Source organism: Oncorhynchus mykiss, chromosome 29 (genome assembly GCF_057628025.1).
Source record: "Oncorhynchus mykiss isolate SJ-2025 chromosome 29, ASM5762802v1, whole genome shotgun sequence".
Classification (NCBI taxonomy): Eukaryota; Metazoa; Chordata; class Actinopteri; order Salmoniformes; family Salmonidae; genus Oncorhynchus; species Oncorhynchus mykiss.
In genome coordinates this window covers 46,490,746-46,517,500 of record NC_143050.1, presented here as the reverse complement: position 1 = coordinate 46,517,500, position 26,755 = coordinate 46,490,746, and the positions used below count along the sequence as shown (strand labels likewise).

The following is a 26,755-nucleotide window of genomic DNA, read 5'->3' as shown; positions in this document are numbered from 1 at the left end:
CCACCCCCCTCAACCGCACCCAGCCCAGTGGGCAACACACTAGATCCTTTACATCTCTGAGCAAATCTTCTATAGGCATCAGTCAAGTTTCAGCTGGGCCCTCAAGGACATAGGGTAGATCTGAAATGGAACCCTTTTCTCAATGTAGGACACAACTTTTAGGTATCAGTCACCAGTGGGGTAATCTACTTAAGTACTACTTAAGTCGTTTTTGGGGGTATCTGTACTATACTATTTATATTTTTGACAACTTTTACTTCGCTACACTATTAAAGAAAATAATGTACTTTTTACTCCATACATTTCCCTTACACCCAAAAGTACTCATTACATTTCAAATGCTTTAGCAGGAGAGGAAAATGGTATCAAGAGCACATTCCTGGTCTTCCCTACCGCCTCTGGTCTGGAGGACTCACTAAACACAACTGCTTTGTTTGTAAATGATGTCTCTGTGTTGGAATGTGCCCCTGGCTATTAAAAAAAACACCTTCTGGTTGGCTTAATATGAGGATTTTTAACATATTTATACTTTTGTTTTTGATACTTAAGTATATTTTAGAATTGACATTTACATTTGATACTTAAGTATATATAAAACCAAATTGGTGCAGGGACTTGCTTCCATTCAGCCACAAGAGCGTTAGTGAGGTCGGACACTGTTGTTTGGCGATTTAAGCTTGGCTCGCAGTTGGTGTTCTAATTCATCCCAAAGGTGTTCGATGTTGAGGTCAGGGCTCTGTGCAGACCAGTCAAGTTCTTCCACACCAATCTCGACAAACCATTTCTGTATGGACCTCACTTTGTGCACAGGGACATTGTCATGTTGAAACAGGAAGAGTCTTCCCCAAACTGTTGCCACAAAGTTGGAAGAACAAAATCGTCTAGAATGTCATTGTATGCTGTACCGTTAAGATTTCCCTTTACTGGAACTCAGAGGCCTAGCCCGAACCATGAAAAATAGCTCCAGGCCACTATTCCTCCTCACCAAACTTTACAGTTGGCACTATGCATTTGGGTAGGTAGCGTTCTCCTGGCATCCGCCAAACCCAGATTAGTTTTGGGGTTTGGCAGATGCCATGGAATCTGCTCGGCCATGGAAACACATTTCATGAAGCTCCCGACAAACGGTTATTGTGCTGATGTTGCTTCCAGAGGCAGTTTGGAACTCTGTAGTTAGATTGTTATACGCTTCAGCACTCGGTGGTTCAGCACCACTTCGCAGCTGAGCCATTGTTGCTCCTAGACGTTTTCACTTCACAATAACAAGACTTACAGTTGACCGGGGCAGCTCTAGCAGGGCAGACATTTTACGAACAGACCTGTTGGAAAGGTGGTATCCTATGACGGTGCCATGTTGAAAGTCACTGGGCTCTTCAGTATTGCCATTCTACTGCCAATGTTGGTCGAGGGAGATTGGATAGCTGTGCTCGATTTTATACACCTGTCAGCAACGGGTGTGGCTGAAATAGCCGAATCCACTAATTTGAACGTTTGTCCACATACTGTTGTATATATAGTGTAGATCTTAAATGGTACTCCACTTTTGATAGCCCTATGTGGAATTCCAGACACAGCCATAGATGGTGAGTAGAAGGTTCTAGTCAGCCATTGATAGCCCTATGTGGAATTCCAGACACAGCCATAGATGGTGAGTAGAAGGTTCTAGTCAGCCATTGATAGCCCTATGTGGAATTCCAGACACAGCCATAGATGGTGTGTAGAAGGTTCTAGTCAGCCATTGATAGCCCTATGTGGAATTCCAGACACAGCCATAGATGGTGTGTAGAAGGTTCTAGTCAGCCATTGATAGCCCTATGTGGAATTCCAGACACAGCCATAGATGGTGTGTAGAAGGTTCTAGTCAGCCATTGATAGCCCTATGTGGAATTCCAGACACAGCCATAGATGGTGAGTAGAAGGTTCTAGTCAGCCATTGATAGCCCTATGTGGAATTCCAGACGCAGCCATAGATGGTGAGTAGAAGGTGCTGGCTGCATCCAACCTCACCTGCCAGAATCAATTTGGAGCATCCAATTTGGAGAAATAGTGCGCCAGCCATTTCACACAATATTTCCTCCCTCTTAGGAATCTGAAAATGCTCCCTTTTGATATATTTATTAAGGACCTTGGGGTCCATACAGACTCTCAGATCTCCATTCCTTTTCTGAACACACACCATGGAATTGACCCAGTCTGTTGGCTCTTCTGTTTTCACAAGCACATTGACCTTCACCATTCATATGTCTCGTTCTTCTTAGGTGAACAATATGCATCAAACTGATCCAGTACCTCCGTAAACTCGTCTTTTTTCCTCCTCATTTGCAGACATCCCTCAGAACCACATCAATACAAGAGGATTTCAACACCCACCATCTCAGATTGTACTGAAATTGGTTCTGTAGTTAGAAACAGATTAGCAGACTATTTTGTTTAAATATAATTACATTTTTGAGAAAATAAGCAAATTAATTGCACCTGAATTGGCAATTTAAATTTATTGGATTCCTAAAATTGTCAATAAATATAGTACCTAACATCCGATTTGAACCATAATTCTTCCTAACAATGACTAAGACATCCAATCCACCTACGGTACATACATACAACGTCATACAACGTAAGAAAGAGAAAAAGAGTATGACGTTGTTACCGCCGTTGCGCTGAATGTAAGGGAAGCCAGCGAGCATTAGGCCTCCTTTGATAATAAAAAATATATATAGCCATTGAGCATTGAGCTAAATTGAGTGAGCTCAGCTGTGAATGATCCAGACGCACCAAAAAAAAGTGACAAGGAAGCCAGTTTGGATTTGGCATCAGACCAATCACATCACAAGCCAAACATCATTCTTGAATTGTTGCTTCTCGTTTTGCTAGCTAGCTAAAATCAGGCTTATAGCACATGGATGACTGGCTTGACTTGTGTATGAACACAATGTATTTTCATCGTGAGCAAAAGCCATTGGTTTTCTACTCAAAGTTGTTCCGTTTAAAAAACACAAGAGGAAAATGGAGAAAAGGCTGCGGCAGTAGCAGGAACAGCACCAAGTAGTGGGCAAATCCTGGTACTTTCACATTTGTGGTAAATAATGCAGTCGGCTTCAATGGCTATTTAAATGAACAGAGGAAAAAACATCACCAGATTCACATTACAAAAAGGACGGCAGACTCCCAGCGGCAGACATAGAGAAATTATACTATATACTGTTGTTTTGATGGGATGGGTGGGTCCATGGGTAGCTTCTGCCCATTTTATTGGATTCCTCTTACTCAATGGTAGGAAGAGGTTTGGTTCAAATCGGATGTTGGGTACTATGAATATTATGTGAATCCTAATAATTGAAAGGGCCAATTTGGGTGCAATCAATTAGCTTAATTGATCAAAGATCAAATACAACGTCAAGAAAATAATGTTCCAGGAATGCTGATCTTGTCTGTATCTAACTGCAGAAACGATTTCAGAACAATCTGAGGTGGTGGGTGTGATGTCTTGCTGAAATGACATGGAACGACTCCCCTCGCTTCTCTTTCTTCTCTCTCTCCAACCGCTCCCTCGCTCGTAATTATAACAAAGCTCTCGCCCGAGTCTCTCCTCTCCTCACACTCACTCTCTCCCTCGTTTTCTCTCTCTCCATTCTCTTTGACACAGCCACATCACAGTGACACCTATGCTTTGAATCCTTCAAATTGGGCAGCTGCTGCCTGTTTTCCTCAACTTAATGCGATGAGATAAATTTTTCCCATAATGGAGAGAGATCATTTTTTGAAGTCGGGCTGGCTTTGATGTAGCACGCCGCGTGCCACTAGACCATTTTAACTTCCCCGGCAAAGGGGGTAGAATCGTGGTGCTTTTAATGAGGGAATATTCAAATGGGGGTGACCTTCTACCAAAAGGACAAGTAGAAAGGGAAATTGGAGGGAGAGTAAACAGGGGTGTTAAATATTCACATTTGCACATACACGCAAACACACACACAAACGAGGGGAAGTTTTCTCTTTGGTCTGCAGCTCATTGATGTGCTCTGCCCTTGATACCGTAGGATGAGCACAGTTTTTGTTGATGTGTTCATTTTTTTACATGCTGGCTGACACTACAATGGTGTAATGTATATATGTGTGTGGTGTGTTGCTGGTCATGTACAGTCCCGTAACCAACCACCATGACCCCTGATCTCCATGACAACCTCACCTGGAGACCTTGGTGATGCAGGCACATAATCTATCAACAACCTGCAATAGAGTGATTAAAAGCTCTTATCTAATGGCAAATCTGCATTTCCATTTAAGTCATTTAGCAGATGCTCTTATCCAGAGTGACTTACAGGAGCAATTATGGTGAAGTGCCTTGCTCAAGGGCACATCAACAGATTTTACACCTAGTCGACCCCCGAGATTCGAACCAGCGACCTCTCGTCTACTGACCCATGCTCTTTTTTTTCAGGGTGGATCAGCTTAATATTGCGGGAAGATTGTTGCTTCCATCAATGTAATTGTCTGCATCATTTCCAATCCCCCATATATTTTTACGGTAAATATATATATCCATATACATACACGAACATACACATACATATGCATACATAAACATTCATACATATACACATATATACAGTTGAAGTCGGAAGTTTACATACACCTTAGCCAAATACATTTACAGTGGGGCAAAAAAGTATTTAGTCAGCCACCAATTGTGCAAGTTCTCCCACTTAAAAAGATGAGAGGCCTGCAATTTTCATCATATGTACACCTCAACTATGACAGACAAAATGAGAAAAAAAAATCCAGAAAATCACATTGTTGGATTTTTAATGAATTTATTTGCAAATTATGGTGGAAAATAAGTATTTGGTCACCTACAAACAAGCAAGATTTCTGACTCTCACAGACCTGTAACTTCTTCTTTAAGAGGCTCCTCTGTCCTCCATTCGTTACCTGTATTAATGGCACCTGTTTGAACTTGTTATCAGTATAAAAGACACCTGTCCACAACCTCAAACAGTCACACTCCAAACTCCACTATGGCCAATACCAAAGAGCTGTCAAAGGACACCAGAAACAAAATTGTAGACCTGCACCAGGCTGGGAAGACTGAATCTGCAATAGGTAAGCAGCTTGGTTTGAAGAAATCAACTGTGGGAGCAATTATTAGGAAATAAAAGACATACAAGACCACTGATAATCTCCCTCGATCTGGGGCTCCACGCAAGATCTCACCCCATGGGGTCAAAATTATCACAAGAACGGTCAGCAAAAATCCCAGAACCACACGGGGGGACCTAGTGAATGACCTGCAGAGAGCTGGGACCAAAGTAACAAAGCCTACCATCAGTAACACACTACGCCGCCAGGGACTCAAATCCTGCAGTGCCAGACGTGTCCTCCTGCTTAAGCCAGTACATGTCCAGGCCCGTCTGAAGTTTGCTAGAGAGCATTTGGATGGTCCAGAAGAAGATTGGGAGAATGTCATATGGTCAGATGAAACCAAAATATAACATTTTGGTAAAAACTCAACACGTCGTGTTTGGAGGACAAAGAATGCTGAGTTGCATCCAAAGAACACAATACCTACTGTGAAGCATGGGGGTGGAAACATCATGCTTTGGGGCTGTTTTTCTGCAAAGGGACCAGGACGACTGATCCGTGTAAAGGAAAGAATGAATAGGGCCGTGTATCGTGAGATTTTGAGTGAAAACCTCCTTCCATCAGCAAGGGCATTGAAGATGAAACGTGGCTGGGTCTTTCAGCATGACAATGATCCCAAACACACCGCACGGTCAACGAAGGAGTGGCTTCGAAAGAAGCATTTCAAGGTCCTGGAGTGGCCTAGCCAGTCTCCAGAACTCAACCCCATAGAAAATCTTTGGGGGGAGTTGAAAGTCTGTGTTGCCCAGCAACAGCCCCAAAACATCACTGCTCTAGAGGAGATCTGCATGGAGGAATGGGCCAAAATACCAGCAACAGTGTGTGAAAACCTTGTGAAGACTTACAGAAAACGTTTGACCTCTGTCATTGCCAACAAAGGGTATATAACAAAGTATTGAGATAAACTTTTGTTGTTGACCAAATACTTATTTTCCACCATAATTTGCAAATAAATTCATTAAAAATCCTACAATGTGATGTTCTGGATTTTTTTTCTCATTTTGTCTGTCATAGTTGAATTGTACATATGATGAAAATTGCAGGCCTCTCTCATCTTTTTAAGTGGGAGACCTTGCACAATTGGTGGCTGACTAAATACTTTTTTTGCCCCACTGTAAACTCAGTTTTTCACAATTCCTGACATTTGATCCTAGTAAAAATTCCCGGTTTAAGGTCAGTTAGGATAACCACTTTATTTTAAGAATGTGAAATGTCAGAATAATAGTGGAGAGTGATTTATTTCATCTTTTATTTCTTTCATCACATTCCCAGTGGGTCAGAAGTTTACATACACTCAATTAGTATTTGGTAGCGTTTGCTTTAAATGGTTTAACTTCGGTCAAACGTTTTCAGTAGCCTTCTACAAGCTTCCCACAATAAGTTGGTTTAATTGTGGCCCATTCCTCCTGACAGAGCTGGAACTGAGTCAGGTTTGTAGGCCTCCCTGCTCGCACACGCTTTTTCAGTTCTGCCCACAAATGTTCTATAGGATTGAGGTCAGGGCTTTGTGATGGCCACTCCAATACCTTGACTTTGTTGTCCTTAAGCCACTTTGCCACAACTTTGGAAGTATGCTTGGAGTCATTGTCCATTTGGAAGACCCATTTGCGACCAAGCTTTAACTTCCTGACTGATGTCTTGAGATGTTGCTTCAATATATCCACATAATTTTCATTTGCATGATGCCATCTATTTTGTGAAGTGCACCAGTCCCTCCTGCAGCAAAGCACCCCCACAACATGATGCTGCCACCTTCGTGCTTCACGGTTGGGATGGTGTTCTTCGGCTTTGAAGCCTCCCCCTTTTTCCTCCAAACATATCGATGGTCATTATCGCCAATTAGTTCTATTTTTGTTTCATCAGACCAGAGGACATTTCTCCAAAAAGTAGGATGTTTATCCCCATGTGCAGTTGCAAACCGTAGTCTGGCTTTTTTATGGCGGTTTTGGAGCATTGGCTTCTTCCTTGCTGAGCGGCCTTTCCGGTTATGTCCGTATAGGACTTGTTTTACTATGGATATAGATACTTGTACTAGAGGTTGACTGATTAATCGGAATGTCCGATTAATTAGGACAGATTTCAAGTTTTCATAACAGTCGGTAATTGGCATTTTTGGACACCGATTGTGGCCATTGCACTCCACGAGGAGCCTGCGTGGCAGGCTGACTACCTGTTATGCGAGTGCAGCAAGGAGCCAAGGTAAGGTGCTAGCTAGCATTAAACTTATCTTATAAAAAACAATCAATCTTAACATAATCACTAGTTAACTACACATGGTTGATGATTTTACTAGTTTATCTAGCTTGTCCTGCGATGCATATAATCGATGCTGTGCCTGTTAATTTCTCATTGAATCACAGCCTACTTCACCAAACAGGTGATGATTTAACAAGCGCATTCGTGAAAAAAGCACTGTCGTTGCACCAATGTGTACCCAACCATAAACATCAATATTTTTCTTTAAAATCAATACACAAGTTATACACAAATATAAACCTGCATATTTAGTTAATATCGCCTGCTAACATGAATATTTTAACTAGCGAAATTGTGTCACTCTTGCATTCCGTGCAAGCAGTCAGGGTATATGCAGCAGTTTGGGCCGCCTTGCTCGTTGCGAACTGTGTGAAGACCATTTATTCCTAACAAAGACCGTAATTAATTTGCCAGAATTGTACATAATTATGACATAACATTGAAGGTTGTACAATGTAACAGCAATATTTAGACTTGGGGATGCCACCCATTAGATAAAATACGGAACTGTTCCGTATTTTACTGAAAGAATAAACGTTTTGTTTTCGAAATGATAGTTTCCGGATTTGACCATATTAATGACCAAAGGCTCATATTTCTGTATGTTATTATGTTATAATTAAGTCTATGATTTGATATTTGAAAGAGCAGTCTGACTGAGCGGTGGTAGGCAGCAGCAGGCTCGTAAGCATTCATTCAAATAGCATTTCGGGTGTTTGCCAGCAGCTCTTCGCTGGGCTTCAAGCATTGAGCTGATTATGACTTCAAGCCTATCAACTCCCGAGATTAGGCTCGCTCTGAGACTCGCTCTGAGACCTTGAAGTAGTTGTTCCCCTTTCTCTGCAAGGGCCGCAGCTTTTGTGGAGCGATGGGTAACGATGCTTCGAGGGTGGCTGTTGTCGATGTGTTCCTGGTTCGAGCCCAAGTAGGGGCGAGGAGAGGGACGGAAGCTATACTGTTACACTGGCAATACTAAAGTGCCTATAAGAACATCCAATAGTCAAAGGTATATGAAATACAAATGGTATAGAGATAAATAGTCTTATAATAATAACTACTTACCTGGGAATATTGAAGACTCATGTTAAAAGGAACCACCAGCTTTCATATGTTCTGAGCAAGGAACTTAAACATTAGCTTTTTTACATGGCACATATTGCACTTTTACTTTCTTCTCTAACACTTTGTTTTTGCATTATTTAAACCAAATTGAACATGTTTCATTATTTATTTGAGGCTTAATTGATTTTATTGATGTATTATATTAAGTTAAAAAAAAAGTGTTCATTCAGTATTGTTGTAATTGTCATTATTACAAATAAATAAATAAAAAAAATACAAAATTGCCGATTTAATCGGAAATATGTGGAGTGGTTGAAAAACGAGTTTCAATGACTCCAAACTAAACTTCCGACTTCAACTGTACATACACATACCTATATAGATATACATACTTTAAACAAAAATATATACCTTTATTATTTCCCGCGATCCCTACCACTCTTCCCCCAATTGGAGTAAACTGATAAACAATAACACTTAGGCTTCTACCTTCAGTTCATGCGTATTATACACATTTTGCAGACAATCTATTTTACAAAAGTAATATTTTTGGTTTTTACTCCTTCCTCTATTTCTGATGTCCATCCAGTTTGATTTCTATTTGTAACTGTGCTATTTCACAACATTTCTGAACCTATATACATTTTACAGACCCCGTATGTTTTACATTGGTTATCTTGTTATTAGTCCCACCCTTCAGCTCCATCAACCCCTCCCATCTGTCTCTCAACATCATCCATTTTGGATTTCTATTTGCCATATATTTTTCAACTGTGCTGTGATGCTTCACTAAAGTACCGAACCTTTCTATTCTCATAGCTTCTACAGATTGTAAATTAAAAATAAACATTTTTGCTAAAATAATGATTATTTTATTGATTGATTGACTATGGCTTTTCAAATCACCCAGTATTGCTATCTGCAGAGTTAGTTTTAGGCAAATGTTGCAATTCTTCAGCCATTCCTGGACCTGTGACCAAAAACGAGCTACATATGGACAATACCAAAATAAATGATCTAATGACTCTGCCTCCTCGCAGCAAACTCTTTAGAGCTGGGAAGATTGTATCCCCCATGAATATAACATTCTATTGGTTGCAAGAATTTTGTATAATAATTAAAATGGTTAAATTTGAAGTTTTGAATCCAGTGTTTTGCGTGTCAATTCATAAACCATGTGCCATGGAATGGGTACATCGAAAATCTCTTCTGACAGCTGTCAGTTTTTTGGTCCTTAAATGAGATTGGTATATGTTTTTATTAATCACACTTTTCTTTAACCATTTATGGTCTTTAATACAGGGCCGACATGCCTCTTCCATTTTTGTGGTAATGCTGCAATTAGTTGGTTATAATTTTGGGTTAAGAAGACATTTCCATATGTCTGTGTTAGCTGCATGTCTGACGTAACTCTACCAGTCCTATTTATGATATCATTCACCAAAATTATACTTTTTTAAAACATTTAATCGAAAAATATATATTTTTTAAATCAATTATATTTTAGTTTAACCACAATATTTGTTGTATTATTTGTTCTGTCTTTTCAGGTGCATTAAACTGAAATTGCAACCAACTTTCTGAGGCTTGTTTAAAAAAAGTACGATATTTTTGAGATGATTTCCTTTTCAAACAACTGAAAGTGAGCAGGTGTAATCTGAATAAAGGGAATAAGGCCATTCTATAACATGGGGTGAGACATTCTTACTAATTTACTAGAGAACCCACTGGCCCACGCTCTTAACCGCTAGGCTACCTGCCTTACTCATTTACTAGAGTACCCACTGGCCCACGCTCTTAACCGCTAGGCTACCTGCCGCCCAAATGTCCACTTTAGACATTCTATAACATGGGGTGAGACATTCTTACTAATTTACTAGAGAACCCACTGGCCCACGCTCTTAACCGCTAGGCTACCTGCCTTACTCATTTACTAGAGAACCCACTGGCCCACACTCTTAACCGCTAGGCTACCTGCCGCCCAAATGTCCACTTTAGACATTCTATAACATGGGGTGAGACATTCTTACTAATTTACTAGAGAACCCACTGGCCCACGCTCTTAACCGCTAGGCTACCTGCCTTACTCATTTACTAGAGAACCCACTGGCCCACGCTCTTAACCGCTAGGCTACCTGCCGCCCAAATGTCCACTTTAGACATTCTATAACATGGGGTGAGACATTCTTACTAATTTACTAGAGAACCCACTGGCCCACGCTCTTAACCGCTAGGCTACCTGCCTTACTCATTTACTAGAGAACCCACTGGCCCACGCTCTTAACCGCTAGGCTACCTGCCGCCCAAATGTCCACTTTAGACATTCTATAACATGGGGTGAGACATTCTTACTAATTTACTAGAGAACCCACTGGCCCACGCTCTTAACCGCTAGGCTACCTGCCTTACTCATTTACTAGAGAACCCACTGGCCCACGCTCTTAACCGCTAGGCTACCTGCCGCCCAAATGTCCACTTTAGACATTCTATAACATGGGGTGAGACATTCTTACTAATTTACTAGAGAACCCACTGGCCCACGCTCTTAACCGCTAGGCTACCTGCCGCCCAAATGTCCACTTTAGACATTCTATAACATGGGGTGAGACATTCTTACTAATTTACTAGAGAACCCACTGGCCCACGCTCTTAACCGCTAGGCTACCTACCTTACTCATTTACTAGAGAACCCACTGGCCCACGCTCTTAACCGCTAGGCTACCTGCCGCCCAAATGTCCACTTTAGACATTCTATAACATGGGGTGAGACATTCTTACTAATTTACTAGAGAACCCACTGGCCCACGCTCTTAACCGCTAGGCTACCTGCCTTACTCATTTACTAGAGAACCCACTGGCCCACACTCTTAACCGCTAGGCTACCTGCCGCCCAAATGTCCACTTTAGACATTCTATAACATGGGGTGAGACATTCTTACTAATTTACTAGAGAACCCACTGGCCCACGCTCTTAACCGCTAGGCTACCTGCCGCCCAAATGTCCACTTTAGACAAAGTAATCTCTTTCTGAAGAAAAAGGTGAGTTTGGATAAAATTAACAAATATCCCCAGCCCAACACCATATCACCAACGCCAGCAACCTGTCAATCCCATGTGAAATAGGTCAGTTTCACGTCTTACTCCCTACACTTTAATCCGAGGTCTATGCTTAGGATGAATATAGAATCACACCTCGACCTGATGCCAGATTTGCAAAGCCAAGGTTAATCCAACGCACTAGTAAACCCGTCATTACCCTGTGTGGGGAAAATCTGTCTGCTTATTGCGCCTTCATCCTGGGAGATAATTGTGATGCGGTTTTCCAGGTGCTTTTCTGACGGTCTGGGGTGTATTTCTTAATTGTGGCTCACATTGGAGTGGCTTGACGTCAGGTCCTTGGGACACCTGGCTGCACATATGGTGTCAGCTACCGCCATAGGTGAAAGCAACAGTTAAGCATCTGGAGCAGGCGAAGAGGGAGGGAGGGGAGCAATGGAGGGAGGGACAGAGAGACAGAGCAGGAGGGGCAAGTGGTTGTTTCCCACTGTATTTGCCTGGGTAGTGTTCATTGGGGAATGCATCAGGAAACATTTAAAATCACTTTGTGGCCTCCCGAGTGGCACAGTGGTCTAAGGTACTGAATCTCAGTGCTAGCTGTGCCACTAGAGATCCTGATTCGAGTCCAGGCTCTGTCGCTTCCGGCTGCGACTGGGAGACCCATGGGTGGCGCACAATTGGCCCAGCATCGTCCGGGTTAGGAGAGGGTTTGGCAGGCAGAGATGTCCTTATCCCATCACGCTCTAGCGACTCCTGTGGCCGGGCAGGCGCATGCACGCTCACACGGTCGCCAGGTGTACGGTGTTTCCTCCCACACATTGGTGTGCCTGGCTTCTGGGTTAAGCGGGCATTGTGTCAAGTAGCAATGTGGCTTGGCTGGGTTGTGTTTAAGAGGACGCACGTCTCTCGACCTTCGCCTCTCCCGAGTCCGTACGGGAGTTACAGCGATGAGACAAGACTGTAACTACCAATTAGATACCACGACATTGGGGAGAAAAAGGATCAAAATAATTTTTGAAAATGTAATGAAAAATGAGAGGTTCGTAATGGAGCAGTCCAGGTACTCCCTCCATTTGTCAGTCTGCTTTCTAACGTTTTGTGCCTAATGAACACCATCCTGACTTCCAAGAGGCAGAAATATACATCAGGGCCCTACTACGAGGTCTTATGGAGAGTTGCCCCCCAAAATGACTTTACCCCTCCTGACACGGAATAATGCAATATGACAACGAATAATAAAATATGACAGAATGATTAAATATTCCTGTGGCTCAACTATGTGTCGCCAGTACAGAGCGTATTATTGATACAAGCCTGATTTGTCTTTAACTTTAGGTTGTTCAGAAGCTAAATTACTTGCTATTACCTTAGATTGTAAACTGTTCATGGTCCAAACATATAGATTCAATGGGTGTAAAAATGGTGAGAGATCTGTCCATAATAAAGAGATGCTCTGCTTTTTTGACACCACACTCCAAAAAGCAAGTCCTGCAGGCTCTAGTTTTTCCTTATCTTGATTATTGTCCAGTCATGTGGTCCAGTGCTGCAAAGAAAGACCTAGTTAAGCTGCCGCTGGCCCAGAACAGAGCGTCACGTCTTGCTCATTGTAATCAGATGGCTGATATAAATACTATGCATGCCAGTCTCTCTTGGAGTTGAGAAGATTGACTGCATCACTTCTTCTTTTTGTAAGAATTATTCGTGTTGAAAATTCCAAATTGTTGCATAGTCAACTTACACACAGCTCTGACACACACACACTTCCCCCACAACACATCCCACCAGTGTTTTTTTCACAGTCCACAAATTCAGAACAAATTCAAGATATACAGTATTATATAGATCCATTGTTACATGGAATTCCCTTCCATTTCATATAGCTCAAATTAACACCAAAACTGTTTTAAAAAAACACAAAGCAACACATCAAGGCACAATGCCTTTCCCCTATTTGATCTAGATACACTATATACACAAACGTATGTGGTCACCCCTTCAAATTGATGGATTTGGCTATTTCAGCCACACCCGTTGCTGACAGGTGTATACAATTGAGCACAAAGCCATGCAATCTCCATAGATGAACATTGGCAGTAAAATGGCCTTACTGAAGAGCTCTGTGGCTTTCAACCTGGCACCGTCTTAGGATGCTACCTTTCCAACAAGTCAGTTCGTCAAATTTATGCCCTGTTAGAGCTACCCCATCAACCTTAAGTGCTGTTATTGTGACGTGGAAACATCTAGGAGCAAGAACGGCTCAGCCGCAAAGTGGTAGACCACACAAAGTCACAGAATGGGATCACCGAGTGTTGAAGTGCGTAGTTCGTAAAAATAATCTGTCCTCAGTTTCAACACTCACTACCGAGGTCCAAACTGCTTCTGGAAGCAACATCTGCACAATAACTGTTCGTCGAGAGCTTCATGAAATGGATTTCAATGGCCGAGCAGCCACACACAAGCCTAAGATCACCATACGCAATGCCAAGCGTTGGCTGGAGTGGTGTAAAGCTCACCACCATTGGACTCTGGAGCAGTGGAAACTCATTCTCTGGAGTGATGAATCACACGGATGCCAGGAGAACGCTACCTGCCCGAATACATAGTGACTGTAAAGTTTGGTGTTTGTGGCTGAATGGAAGAAAGCCTTGCCAGAAGAGTGGAGGCTGTTACAGCAGCAAAAGGGGGATAATCTCCAAACTAATGCCCATGATTTTGGAATGAGATGTTCAACGATCAGGTGTCCACATACTTTTGGTCATGTAGTGTATTTTGTGTTTGTGTAGTGTATTTTGTGATTGTGCACAATCCCTCCATCAGTGCTCTGACTGTCCACAATAGGCTGAGTGAGGTTGGACTGAGGGCTTGTAGGCCTGTTGTAAGGCAGGTCCTCACCAGACATCACTGGCAACAACGTCGCCTATGGGCACAAACGCACAGTCGCTGGACCAGACATGACTGGCAAAAAGTGCTCTTCACTGACAAGTCACGGTTTTGTCTCACCAGGGGTGATGGTCGGATTCACGTTTATCGTCGAAGGAAGGAGCGTTACACCGAGGCCTGTACTCTGGAGTGGGATTGATTTGGAGGAGGGGGGTCCGTCATGGTCTGGGGCGGTGTGTCACAGCATCATCGGACTGAGCTTGTTGTCATTTCAGGCAATCTCAATGCTGTGCGTTACAGGGAAGACATCCTCCTCCCTCATGTGGTACCCTTCCTGCAGGCACATCCTGACATGATCCTCCAGCATGACAATGCCACTAGCCATACTGCTCGTTCTGTGCATGATTTCCTGCAAGACAGGAATGTCAGTGTTCTGCCATTGCCAGCGAAGTGCCCGGATCTCAATCCCATTGAGCACATTTGGGACCTGTTGAGGGCTAGGGCCATTCCCCCCCAGAAAAGTCTGGGAACTTGCAGGTGCCTTGGTGGAAGAGTTCCGTAACATCTCGCAGCAAGAACTGGCAAATCTGGTGCAGTCCATGAGGAGGAGATGCACTGCAGCACTTAATGCAGCTGGTGGCCACACCAGATACTGACAGTTACTTTAGATTTTGACCCCCCCCTCCTTTGTTCAGGGACACATTACTATTTTTCTGTAAGTCACATGTCTGTGGAACTTTTTCAGTTTATGTCTCAGTTGTTGATTCTTGTTATGTTCATACAAATATTTACACGTCACAACTTCTGCCGAAGTCGTTGCCTCTCCTTGTTCGGGCGGTGCTCGGCGTTCGACGTCACCGGTCTTCTAGCCATCATTGATCCTTTTTTCATTTTCCATTGGTCTTGTCTTGTCTTCCCACACACCTGTTTTCAATCCCATTCATTACCTGTTGTGTATTTAACCCTCTGTTTCCCCTCATGTCTTTGTCAGAGATTGTTTTATTGTCAGTGTAGTGTGATTGCTGTATAGGTGCGCGTCGGGTCCTCGTACCCATGTTTGTGTGTTTATGTACATTTAGTGTTATGGAGCATACTCCGTGGACTTTATTAAATGACTCCATTTTACACTCCATTTGACTTTCCTGCGCCTGACTTCCCTGCCACCTATTACACCTATGCATGACAACACATGTTAAGTTTGCTGAAAACGAATTTGACAGTGAGAGGACGTTTCTTTCTTTTTTTGAGTTTATAAACACACCCTACGTGTTTGAATAAAATCAACAATATGTATTGAGCTTGTCTGATGCTTTAAGCCCACTGTTTAATGAAATAAGACATAAATGACTCGAGGGAGGCAGAGATCAAGATAACCTTATGAAACAACCTGAACCGACCATCCTCTTCCCGCTCCTGCTGACTTTTGCAGATTCTGTCATTACTCCTGAAGTTGCCGGTAATAGGCTACACGAGGAGTATTTAAACTTTTTTATGTGGAATACCAATCCATCTTAACATTTCTACCGATCTGAGTGCAAGTTATGGTTTTCATTATATGCACATTTTTGATGGAACAGTTTCATTTCATTTGTAATAATGTCTTTGAATCTCAAAATAATTTTCAGGTGCTTAATACAATTCTATCGAAATGAAAATGATACAAACCTAAAAAAGTAACTTCTATTGCCATTGTCAACTATGTAAAAATAGCCTACATAAAGCCTACATAAAATAGCCTACATAAAACCCCTCTTCCTGGGGTCCGGCAAAATTAAGGCAGTTATACAATTTTAAAAGCATTACAATACATTTATTACAGAATACACAACACACTAAGTGTGTGCCCTCAGGCCCATTCTCCACTACCACATATCTACAACACACTAAGTGTGTGCCCTCGGGCCCATACTCCACTACCACATATCTACAACACACTAAGTGTGTGCCCTCAGGCCCATACTCCACTACCACATGTCTACAACACACTAAGTGTGTGCCCTCATGCCCATTCTCCACTACCACATGTCTACAACACACTAAGTGTGTGCCCTCATGCCCATTCTCCACTACCACATGTCTACAACACACTAAGTGTGTGCCCTCATGCCCATTCTCCACTACCACATATCTACAACACACTAAGTGTGTGCCCTCGTGCCCATTCTCCACTACCACATATCTACAACACACTAAGTGTGTGCCCTCAGGCCCATTCTCCACTACCAAATATCTACAACACACTAAGTGTGTTCCCTCAGGTCCATACTCCACTACCACATATCTACAACACACTAAGTGTGTTCCCTCAGGTCCATACTCCACTACCACATATCTACAACACACTAAGTGTGTTCCCTCAGGCCCCTACTCCACTACCACATGTCTACAACACACTACGTGTGTGCCCTCATGCCCATTCTCCACTACCACATGTCTACAACACACTAAGTGTGTGCCCTCAGGCCCCTACTCCACTACCACATGTCTACAACACACTAAGTGTGTGCCCTCAGGCCCCTACTATACTACCAGATATCTACAACACACTAAGTGTGTGCCCTCAGGCCCCTACTCTACTACCAGATATCTACAACACACTAAGTGTGTGCCCTCAGGCCCCTACTCTACTACCAGATATCTACAACACACTAAGTGTGTGCCCTCATGCCCTCCACATATCTACAAAGCAAAATCCATGTGTACTTGTGCATATGTTATATGTGTTTTGCATGTGTCTGTGCCTATGTTTGTGTTACTCCACAGTCCCGCTGTTCCATAAGGTGTATTTTTACCTGCTTTTTAAATCTGATTATTATCAGTTACCTGATGTGGAATAGAGTTCCATGCAATCATGGCTCTATGTAGTACTGTGTGGCTCCCATAGTCTGTTCTGGACTTGCTGCACAGCTCATCTTCAAATAATATTTTTGCAGGAATCTCCTTGCGAATGATTTTGCCGAAGATTGTATCACCGCCGGGCTGGGCAACCTGAGCTTTTGCTATCTCATCCGCCATGGCGCTAGACGTTGGTCTGAAGAGGTGAAGACACCTCTGGTGACATGTCTTGCAGGGTATGCATTGGTGTATGAGCGGTGTGCTTGTATTTTAAAAAGACAGCTCAGTACCTTCAGCATGTCAACACCTCTCATAAAACAAGTAATGATGAAGTCAATCTCTCTTCCACTTTGAGCCAGGAGATATTGACATGCATGTCATTAATGTTAGCTCTCTGTGTATTTTTAAGGGCCAGACGTGCTGCCCTGTTCTGAGCCAACTGCAATTTCCAAAGTCCCTATTTGTGGCACCTTACTATATATATTTGCTACAACAACAAAAAAATCTCCAACAACCTATCGACCAAATAATCGACCAGTCAACTCATTGGGGACTGCCCTAGTACTGTATGTATTGAGATTCAGGCTATGTGTGCCGTTTTTAAATGTACAGTGCATTCGGTAAAGTATTCAGACCTCTTGACTTATTCCACCTTTTGTTACGTTACAGCCTTATTCTAAAATTGATTAAATTATTTTTTCCCCCATCAATCTACCCACAATACCCCATAATGACAAATCAAAAACAGGTTTTAGAAATGTCTCCAAATTTATAAAAAAATTCAAATGCAAAATATAATATTTACATAAGTATTCAGACCCTTTACTCAGTACTTTGATGAAGCACCTTTAGCAGCGATTACAGCCTAGAGTCTTCTTGGGTATGACGCTACAAGCGGTTTTTGGGGAGTTTCTCCCATTCCTCTCTGCAGATCCTTTCAAGCTGTAAGGTTGGATGGGGATGGGGAGTGTTGTGGCACAGCTATTTTCAGGTCTCTCCAGAGATGTTTGATCGGATTCAAGTCTGGGCTCTGGCTGGTCCATTCAAGGATTTTCAGAGACTTGTCCTGAAGCCAGTCCTGTGTTGTCTTGGCTGTGTGCTTCGGGCCGTTGTCCTGTTGGAAGGTGAACCTCCGTCCCATTCTGAGGTCCTGCACCCTCTGGAGCAGGTTTTCATCAAAGATCTGTCTGTACTTTGCTCTGTTCATCTTTACCGCGATCATGACTAGTCTCCCAGTCCATTCCACTGAAAAACATGCCCACAGCTTGATGCTGCTACCACCATGCTTCACCATTGGCACGATGCCAGGTTTCCTCCAGACACTTGGCGTTTAGGTGTTTGGTTTCTTCAGACCAGAGAATAAAGGTGTAACGTAACAATGTGGAAAAAGTCACATGGTCTGAATGCTTTCGGAATGCACTGTGCATAGTTATGTCCTTGAGCTGTTCTTATAATGTTTCTGTATCATGTTTCATGTTTTCTGTGGACCCCAGGAAGAGTAGCTGCTGCTTTCGCAAAAGCTAATGGGGATTCTAATAAAATACCAAATACCAAGAGGTCGGTTTCTTGGATCCAGATCAAGTCATGGCTAGCCATTCAGGAGATTCAAGAAACCAGCCCATGAACATTGTAGTGGTTAATGTTCCTCCCAAGTACTGATATGTTGACATGTTGTGTAGCTATCTTAAAGATACATAAGCTAACTAATGACACGTTCTGTTTGAATCTGCCACCCTTTCCATTCACCTAGCTGGGTTCCACTGTACTTCTGTCCTCCCCATGAGGATTTGCCACACATTGCCCGATGCAAGATTCCCCCTTCTCTTCTCGAGTCCTACCCTGTGGAATATGCCAATGCCACCCCTCAGCCTCCTTTCTCTTCATCCCCTCCAGTTGTTCATCCCCCCCTCCCTTGCTCTTTTTCTTCTTGCTTCTGTCAGGATGGATGGATTCAAAACAGAGAATAAAAGAGAGAAAAAAGACACGCTCCATAATTGTTTGTTCTTTCACCCCTCCGGATTTGCGAACATTAACCCTTGTATTTATTTTTGATAAATTAGTCCATATATTAACTCCACGGTCATGTGCGCGAAGGAAGACTTACTTGAAATTCAACCCTTAAAGACAGGCACCCCACGGCCCCCCTGCACTCTGCACCCTCAACACCGCTCATCTTTTATCTAGCTGGGTAGCTTTAATTTAATCTAGTTTGTATCTCTGAAGGTGACTGAGAAAGTCATGGGAGAATTGAACGAGTAAAGTAGTCAGGACTTGAGCATTATGGCCCCAGAAATCCTAGTTCCCTTCAGGGTCCATTGCAATAAAACCTGAACAATTACAACATAAATAGCTCACGCCACTTTCTGAAGTTTTCACGTTTACATTTTAGTAATTTAGCCGATGCTCTTATCCAGAGCGACTTGCTCGAGCCGACGTTTCCTTTTGACATGTAATGCTCCAGAGGTCACTGCCATTGGCCTATCGCTATCTTCTAAATGCTCTGACTTTCCCCCCGCCGGCCAGTAGGGCCCGAGTGGCTGCTCTGGCAGTAACTTACTTGAGCCTACGTTCGTTCCCCTTGTGATTTCTGTCTCCCACCCTTATCCCTTTTTCATCCATTTCTCATCTTTTCCTTTTCCCCCCGCCAGCCAGTAGGGCCTGAGTGGCTGCTCTGGCAGTCATTTAAAATCCATAACTGTGTAAAAGAAGTCTCATTGAGACAAATGAGATTGCTGCCTGTGTTATTACAGCTAATGAGGGGCCTCGGCAAAGCACTGCACTCCTTGTAATGAAGTAGCAATGTGGCCACCTTTTATTAAAGCATTTCATCACTCGACGGCGGATGTTGGACACTCATTGAAATGCTTTAATGAGTGAGAAATGCTTTTAATGAGAGAGAGAGGGGTGTGGGGGTGGTGGGTACTATGTGGAGAGGTTTGGAAAGCGGGGCAGGCTACACTACTAATTACTGGGAGTGAAGACCTGAATCACCCTTTTTTTATCACCCTTTCATTACTGTGATTTGCAATTATATACATTTGCTAAAATCACTTTTTTCCTAAGCAAATATTTAGCACAACAACCAGATCGACATTTCACATGGATGTGTTTTCTTTCTTTGTGTGGTGGTCACATTTTGTTGCTATTGTTTTACACAGTGAGGTCAGTGAGAGGTTAGGAGGTGTGCTGTGCAGTGGAAGGAGTCCTGTGAAGTGCTGAAGGAAATAGACACACATGGAGATGAAACACTCCTGTTGATTGGCATGCCACACACTGACCCCCGTCCTCCCTTTATCCCTCCAGCATCTGGCCCCCATCAGATTTCTAAGTGTGCGGTTGAGTGCGTGGGTGTGAACATTGTGGGTGTGTGCGTGCATGCATGTGTTTGTGTGCCCCTATATGCCTGTGTGTGAGAATGTACCCATCTCATCAGGGAACCGTTCCTGGGTCCAATTATTTGTGGCCAAACTGGGCCCAGCGAGGCTGGAGGTTAGTCCACCAAGCCCCCTGTGAGCTACCATTGCTCCACTCTCCTCCGACCTGCAATCCCCCTGGACCCATTGATGTTAGCAGGTCTGGAGAATAAGTGCTGCGAGGACTCTATTAGGGCTTGATCAGTTTGGAGTCTAAGGGGTGGCAAGTCTCAGCCAGGTAGGAAGGAAGAGGCAGGGTACCACAGAGCTCAGCTCCGCCAACCAAGCACACAAACGAACACACACACACCACTACTCAGCCGTGTACTTTTGAGGTTGGGCAAGAGAAGCAGAGGGGGGAAGGAAGTTACAGCGATTAAAACTAAGGCGTAGTCCACAGGGGTTTAGAGGGGGGATCGGGAAGGGGGTGACGCAATAAGGCAAATTGAACAACACCTTGCACTCGGAGACCGAACATGCACGCACACACGGACGCGCATCCCCCCATCTCAAAATCTGTTTCCTATTCCTGTGGCTTGAATGGCTAAGCTGTCCCTGTGCCCAAATAATGATGAACGATTATTGCTCCCCGGCCACTTTACGACACATGCACTTGTTAAAACGAACAACCCGATCATTTCTGTAAAATAAGCCTCTGCATCCTCAGTGGCAAATTCTAATAGGTGCTTTCATATGCAAGTGCCTGGCTACTGCTGCTGTTATTACTACTGCATATTGCAATTATTTTACTGACTATTATATTATGATTATATTATGCATTACACTACAGTTAAAGTCGTAAGTTTACATACACTTCGGTTGGAGTCATTAAAACTTGTTTTTCAACCACTCCACACGTTTCTTGTTAAACTATAGTTTTGGCTAGTCTGTTAGGACATCATCTTTGTGCATAACACAAGTAATTTTTCCAAAAATTGTTTACAGACAGATTATTTCACATATAATTCACTATCACATACACTAAGTTGACTGTGCCTTTAAACAGCTTGGAAAATTCCAGAAAATGATGTCATGACTTTAGAAGCTTCTGATAGGCTAATTGACATCATTTGAGTCAATTGGAGATGTACCAGTGGATGTATTTCAAGGCCTACCTTCAAACTCAGTGCCTCTTTGCTTGACATCATGGGAAAATCAAAAGAAATCAGCCAAGACCTCAGAAAAAAAAATGTAGACCTTCACAAGTCTGGTTCATCCTTGGGAGCATTTTCCAAACTCCTGCAGGTACCACATTAATTTGTACAAACAATAGTACGCAGGTATAAACACCATGGGACCACACAGCCGTCATACCGCTCAGGAATGAGACGCGTTCTGTCTCCAAGAGATTAACGAACTTTGTGGCGAAAAGTGCAAATCAAGCCCAGAACAACAGCAAAGGACCTTGTGAAGATGCTGGAGGAAACAGGTACAAAAGTATCGATATCCACAGTAAAATGAGTCCTATATCGACATAACCTGAAAGGCCACTCAGCAAGGAAGAAGCCACTGCTCCAAAACCGCAATAAAAAAGCCAGACTATGGTTTGCAACTCCACATGGGGACAAAGATCGTACTTTTTGGAGAAATGTCCTCTGGTCTGATGAAACAAAAATAGAACTGTTTGACCATAATGATTATTGTTATGTTTGGAGGAAAAAGGGGGAGGTTTGCAAACCGAAGAACACCATCCCAACCGTGAAGCATGGGGGTGGCTGCATCATGTGGTGGGGGTGCTTTGCTGCAGGAGGGACCGGTGCACTTCACAAAATAGATGGTATCATGAGGATGGAAAATTACGTGAATATATTGAAGCAACATCTCAAGACATCAGTCAGGAAGTTAAAGCTTGGTCGCAAACAGGTCTTCCAAATGGACAATGACCCCAAGCATACTTCCAAAGTTGTGGCAAAATGGCTTAAGGACAACCGAGTCAAGGTGGCCATCACAAAGCCCTGACCTCAATTCTATAGAAAATTAATGGGCAGAACTGAATAAGCGTGTGCGAGCAAGGAGGTCTACAAACCTGACTCAGTTACGCCAGCTCTGTCAGGAGGAATGGGCCAAAATTCACCCTACTTATTGTGGAAAGGTTGTGGAAGGCTACCCGAAACATTTGACCCAAGTTAAACAATATAAAGGTAATGCTACCAAATACTAATTGAGTGTATGTAAACTTCTGACCCACTGTGAATCTTCTGTACCACCCTTACCTTGTCACAACACAACTGATTGGCTCAAAGGCATTAAGAAGGAAAGACATTTCACAAATGAACTTTTAACAAGGCACACCTGTTAATTGAAATGCATTCCAGGTGACCAGCTCATCAAATCAAATCAAATGTATTTATATAGCCCTTCGTACATCAGCTGATATCTCAAAGTGCTGTACAGAAACCCAGCCTAAAACCCCAAACAGCAAGCAATGCAGGTGTAGAAGCACAGCTCATAAAGCTGTTTGAGAGAGTGTCAAGAGTGAGCAAACAGGTGGAGTGCTGTTCTACCCTACTCTGAGAGAGGTCGGTTTATGCCATTGCTTATGGACTGGCTAATGATAGCAGAGTGAATACGAGTCGAACGTCAGTTTAATTTACTAATCCACCAAGGTTTGTGTGTGCCATAATTGACTTCCTCATAAGGTGTGTGTTTAACCCATCAGGGAGCTCCATGACTGGGCATGACTCTCTCCTATACCTTCCACAATCAGGCTCCAGCTAGTAGAGGGTTGGCCTGAGCTGTTGTTTTTTAATTAATCTTTATTTATCTGGGCAAGTTAGTTAAGAACAAATTCTTATTTACAAGGCCTAGGAACAGTGGGTTCCACATAACTGCCTTGTTCAGGAACAGAATGACAGATTTTACCTTCTCAGCTCAGGGATTCGATCCACCAACCTTTCATTTACTGGCCAAACGCTCCACTAGGCTACCTGCCATTGTTGTAGCTAGTTCCTCATCTGAGCTCTCCTGGACACTGTTTCTGTCTCTCTCCCTTTGTCTTTTTTTTCTCCATTACTGCCTCCCTCTACCATTCCACCTTATCTTCCTTTCCCCTCTGTTTTTCACATATCTCTGTTACTCATGGGACCACATGGGAAATATACTTTCAATTTACTCTCAATTTCTCACTTTTTTTTAATTTTTTTGTTTCTTTGTTTCTTTCTCTGTCTCTCTGTCTCTCTCTCTCTCTCATATATATATTCATTCATTCTCTCCCCGTCGTCTGTCTTTGTTAGTTTCCCCTTAGTTTGTGTTGGCGGGCCGCTGCGGAGAGAAATGGAGGCAAGGCAAAGCCCTTGCCTGCCAGTCTTCAATCCGCTCTCGCCCTTTGCACCATGCTGATCCCCCCCGGCCTTTCCAGTATTTCCCACCCACCCCACTATACCTGTTCCCCGCTGGTCCCCTTGGATCCCGCCGCTCGCTCCCATTTCACTGTTGCCCATAGCTTGGCAGCTCCTCTCTCTCTCCCCACCCCGTTAACACTACTCAGTCACTCACACATTTTTCTTTTTTTCCCTCTTATTTTCTTTTATCTCCGGTGCGATCGTCATTGATTGACCCACTCCCTATCTCCACCTCTTCCTCTCTCTCCTTCTCTTTTTCTTCATTTACACCTCAATAGATAAATTCCTTCTCCTCCCTCTCTGCCTTCACCTGTCTCTCGTTTCTCCAGCCCATGCGCTGTTATATGGTGTGGCGCAGTTATTACTTAGAATTAATGTATAGGCCCCTTTTAGATGTATAAATGATCTCTCTCTCCCTCCCTCTCTCCCTCCCTCCCTTTCTCCCTCCCTCCCTCCCTCCCTCCCTCCCTCCCTCCCTCCCTCCCTCCCTCCCTCCCTCCCTCCCTCCCTCCCTCCCTCCCTCCCTCCCTCCCTCCCTCCCTCCCTCCCTCCCTCCCTCCACAGGAAACTCTTCAGACAGTCCCCAAGTTCTGCTTCCCCTTCAGTGTGGACAGGTACGTTTGTTCTAAAGCACACACATACACTTACGCACACACTCCCCTCTTGTCATTTGTAATGCCGCACAACCGTTTTTTGGAGAGTTTAAGGTCCAAGGCCCCCCCCCCTCATCACACACACAGACACCACCCTCTAGGGTAGTCTTGTCTCTTTACAGTGTGATTCCCCAATCCCAGCTGGTGGCTAGGCTCTCTCCTGTTCCCCCACTTTAAAATTATGATTACATCCTTTTTGTGTAAGAGCTGTTTGAAAAGAATGCCTGGAATATCAGTGTAACGTCACACGGCAGTCTGATTTTTATAGACCAATGATTTTTCATCTGTTATATTAGTATTTCTGGATTTACTTCCTACTTGAAAGAAATGAGCAAAAGCGAGAGAAATTGTGCAAGGCAGCCAATGTTTCTTTGCACTTTTTCCCCTCCAATCAACCTGATTTGGCGAGAAATGTTCACTTTGCGTTTGACTGCATTGCAAATCAGGCTATATACACACGTTGATTTGCCATCAACTTGATCCTCCATCCCATCCCTCTTGTACCCGGCAGCGGCAGCAACCATTGAAGAAGTAAGTCTCTAGATAGTTATTCTTCTATTATTAAAAGTAAAGGACTATTCATGGGTTACACACTACGTTTTGAACGTTCTTCAGAAGACTGATGCCCAACTGAAAGCTGATGTTGATTGTCAAAAGTGTGGTTTGGAATCACAACGACCGGAGGCATATCATTAATAGGAAAACCTTTTGTCATCATTGTGATGTTGCCAGATGGACTAGCTAGTTAAGATTGAGGGGACTGCATTACATTTTAGCTAGCTAATGTTAGCATTGCTAGCTATTTTGGATGAACTCAGCATAGCTGGCTAGCTAGCTAACGTTAGATATGTCAATGCTTCATTGATAACCTGATGATTTACCGTTGCAGTTACTTAGTTCATTATTTATGTAATTAACCAACTTATCAATATTTAATGGGGGGGGGGGGGGTGGTGGTGGTGGTGGCTACGCAACCCCAACCCTCTTGGACAGCCAAGTCTTTGTAATTTACTGAATAGCTATGTTTATGTCACCACATTCTATAAGGCAAAATGTATTGTGTAAGAGGGCAGTGAATATGTAAAAGGTGTCTAGCAAATGACGGTATGGATATGACTGATTTAGATATATTGTATTTTATATTTTGTTTGTCCATTTCTCTCTGCAGACAAGGCACCAAATCCACACTGTCTCTCCCCCACGCCGCAACCATGGCATCATCCTGGATTTCACCCTCTCCTTCGACCACCACATACAAAACCTAAGTCTTCCACCTCCACAACATCTCCAGATGTCCTCCATCTCCGGGCTTGGGACTAAAACCCTCATTCATACATTCATCTCCTCACAAGTAGACTTACTGTAACACTCTTCTCTCTGACATCAACACAAGCTCCCTCTATAATGGTTCAAAACCCTGCAGCCCAACTCCTCACCCACACTAAGTCCTGGCAGCACATCACCCCTGCACATTGCTTTTCCCACAGACTGTAGCGGTTAAACCCGAAAACCAATTAGTAGGAGTTGTCAATGGGTAGGGCCTATGTTTATCTGTGTTCGACTGTGTGATTGTTTAAAGACACCTTTGTAGTGGTCACCAACCATCCTCCTGGAGATCTATTCAACATGTTGTGTACAACACTGTAACTCTTCTACTTTTTCTGTCGGGATGAGATTACAGTTGTGTAGTTGTGTATAGTAATGTCAGTGTTCAAGAAAGCTGGTGATAACAATGTAAATAAAAGCACTTTATACCATCGATGACTCCTCTGTTGCTGCCCTGTACCTCCTATCCGATTAGGTTTAGCTGACACCCTCTTACTTTCACCACGATCTGTTTTCCTCTCACAGCCTTCCAGAGCTTCAGCACACGTAAAACAATAACTTGAAATATACTTACATACCACGATCTGTTTATTATGTTATGTAAATCACTGAGGAGAATTTATGAAGAATGGTGTATTGTGTTTGGCCTCTGAGATGCAGAGGCCTATAGTCTGCCCTGTAGATAATCATTGTGTTCTGCAATTAATAGATGGAAGACAGGGTATAGGCCAGGATGGTCCCCCATGCGAACAGGCTGTTCCGGGATCTGTCTGCATCTTCTGGTGACCTAATG

At 43.2% G+C, this 26,755-nt stretch overlaps 1 protein-coding gene across 1 annotated transcript in view; it reads left to right on the top strand.

Moving 5' to 3' along the window:
• Nucleotides 1-26,393, top strand: part of LOC110509531 (DENN domain-containing protein 1A-like) — a 101,103-nt gene extending 74,710 nt beyond the window's left edge. The window contains exons 4-5 of the mRNA XM_090227341.1: nt 24,548-24,597; nt 25,805-26,393. Of these exons, the coding sequence (XP_090083467.1) occupies nt 24,548-24,597; nt 25,805-25,901 (147 nt within the window). The 3' untranslated portion in view covers nt 25,902-26,393. The remainder of the gene's footprint in view (nt 1-24,547; nt 24,598-25,804) is intronic.
• Nucleotides 26,394-26,755: the final 362 nt, after the last annotated feature.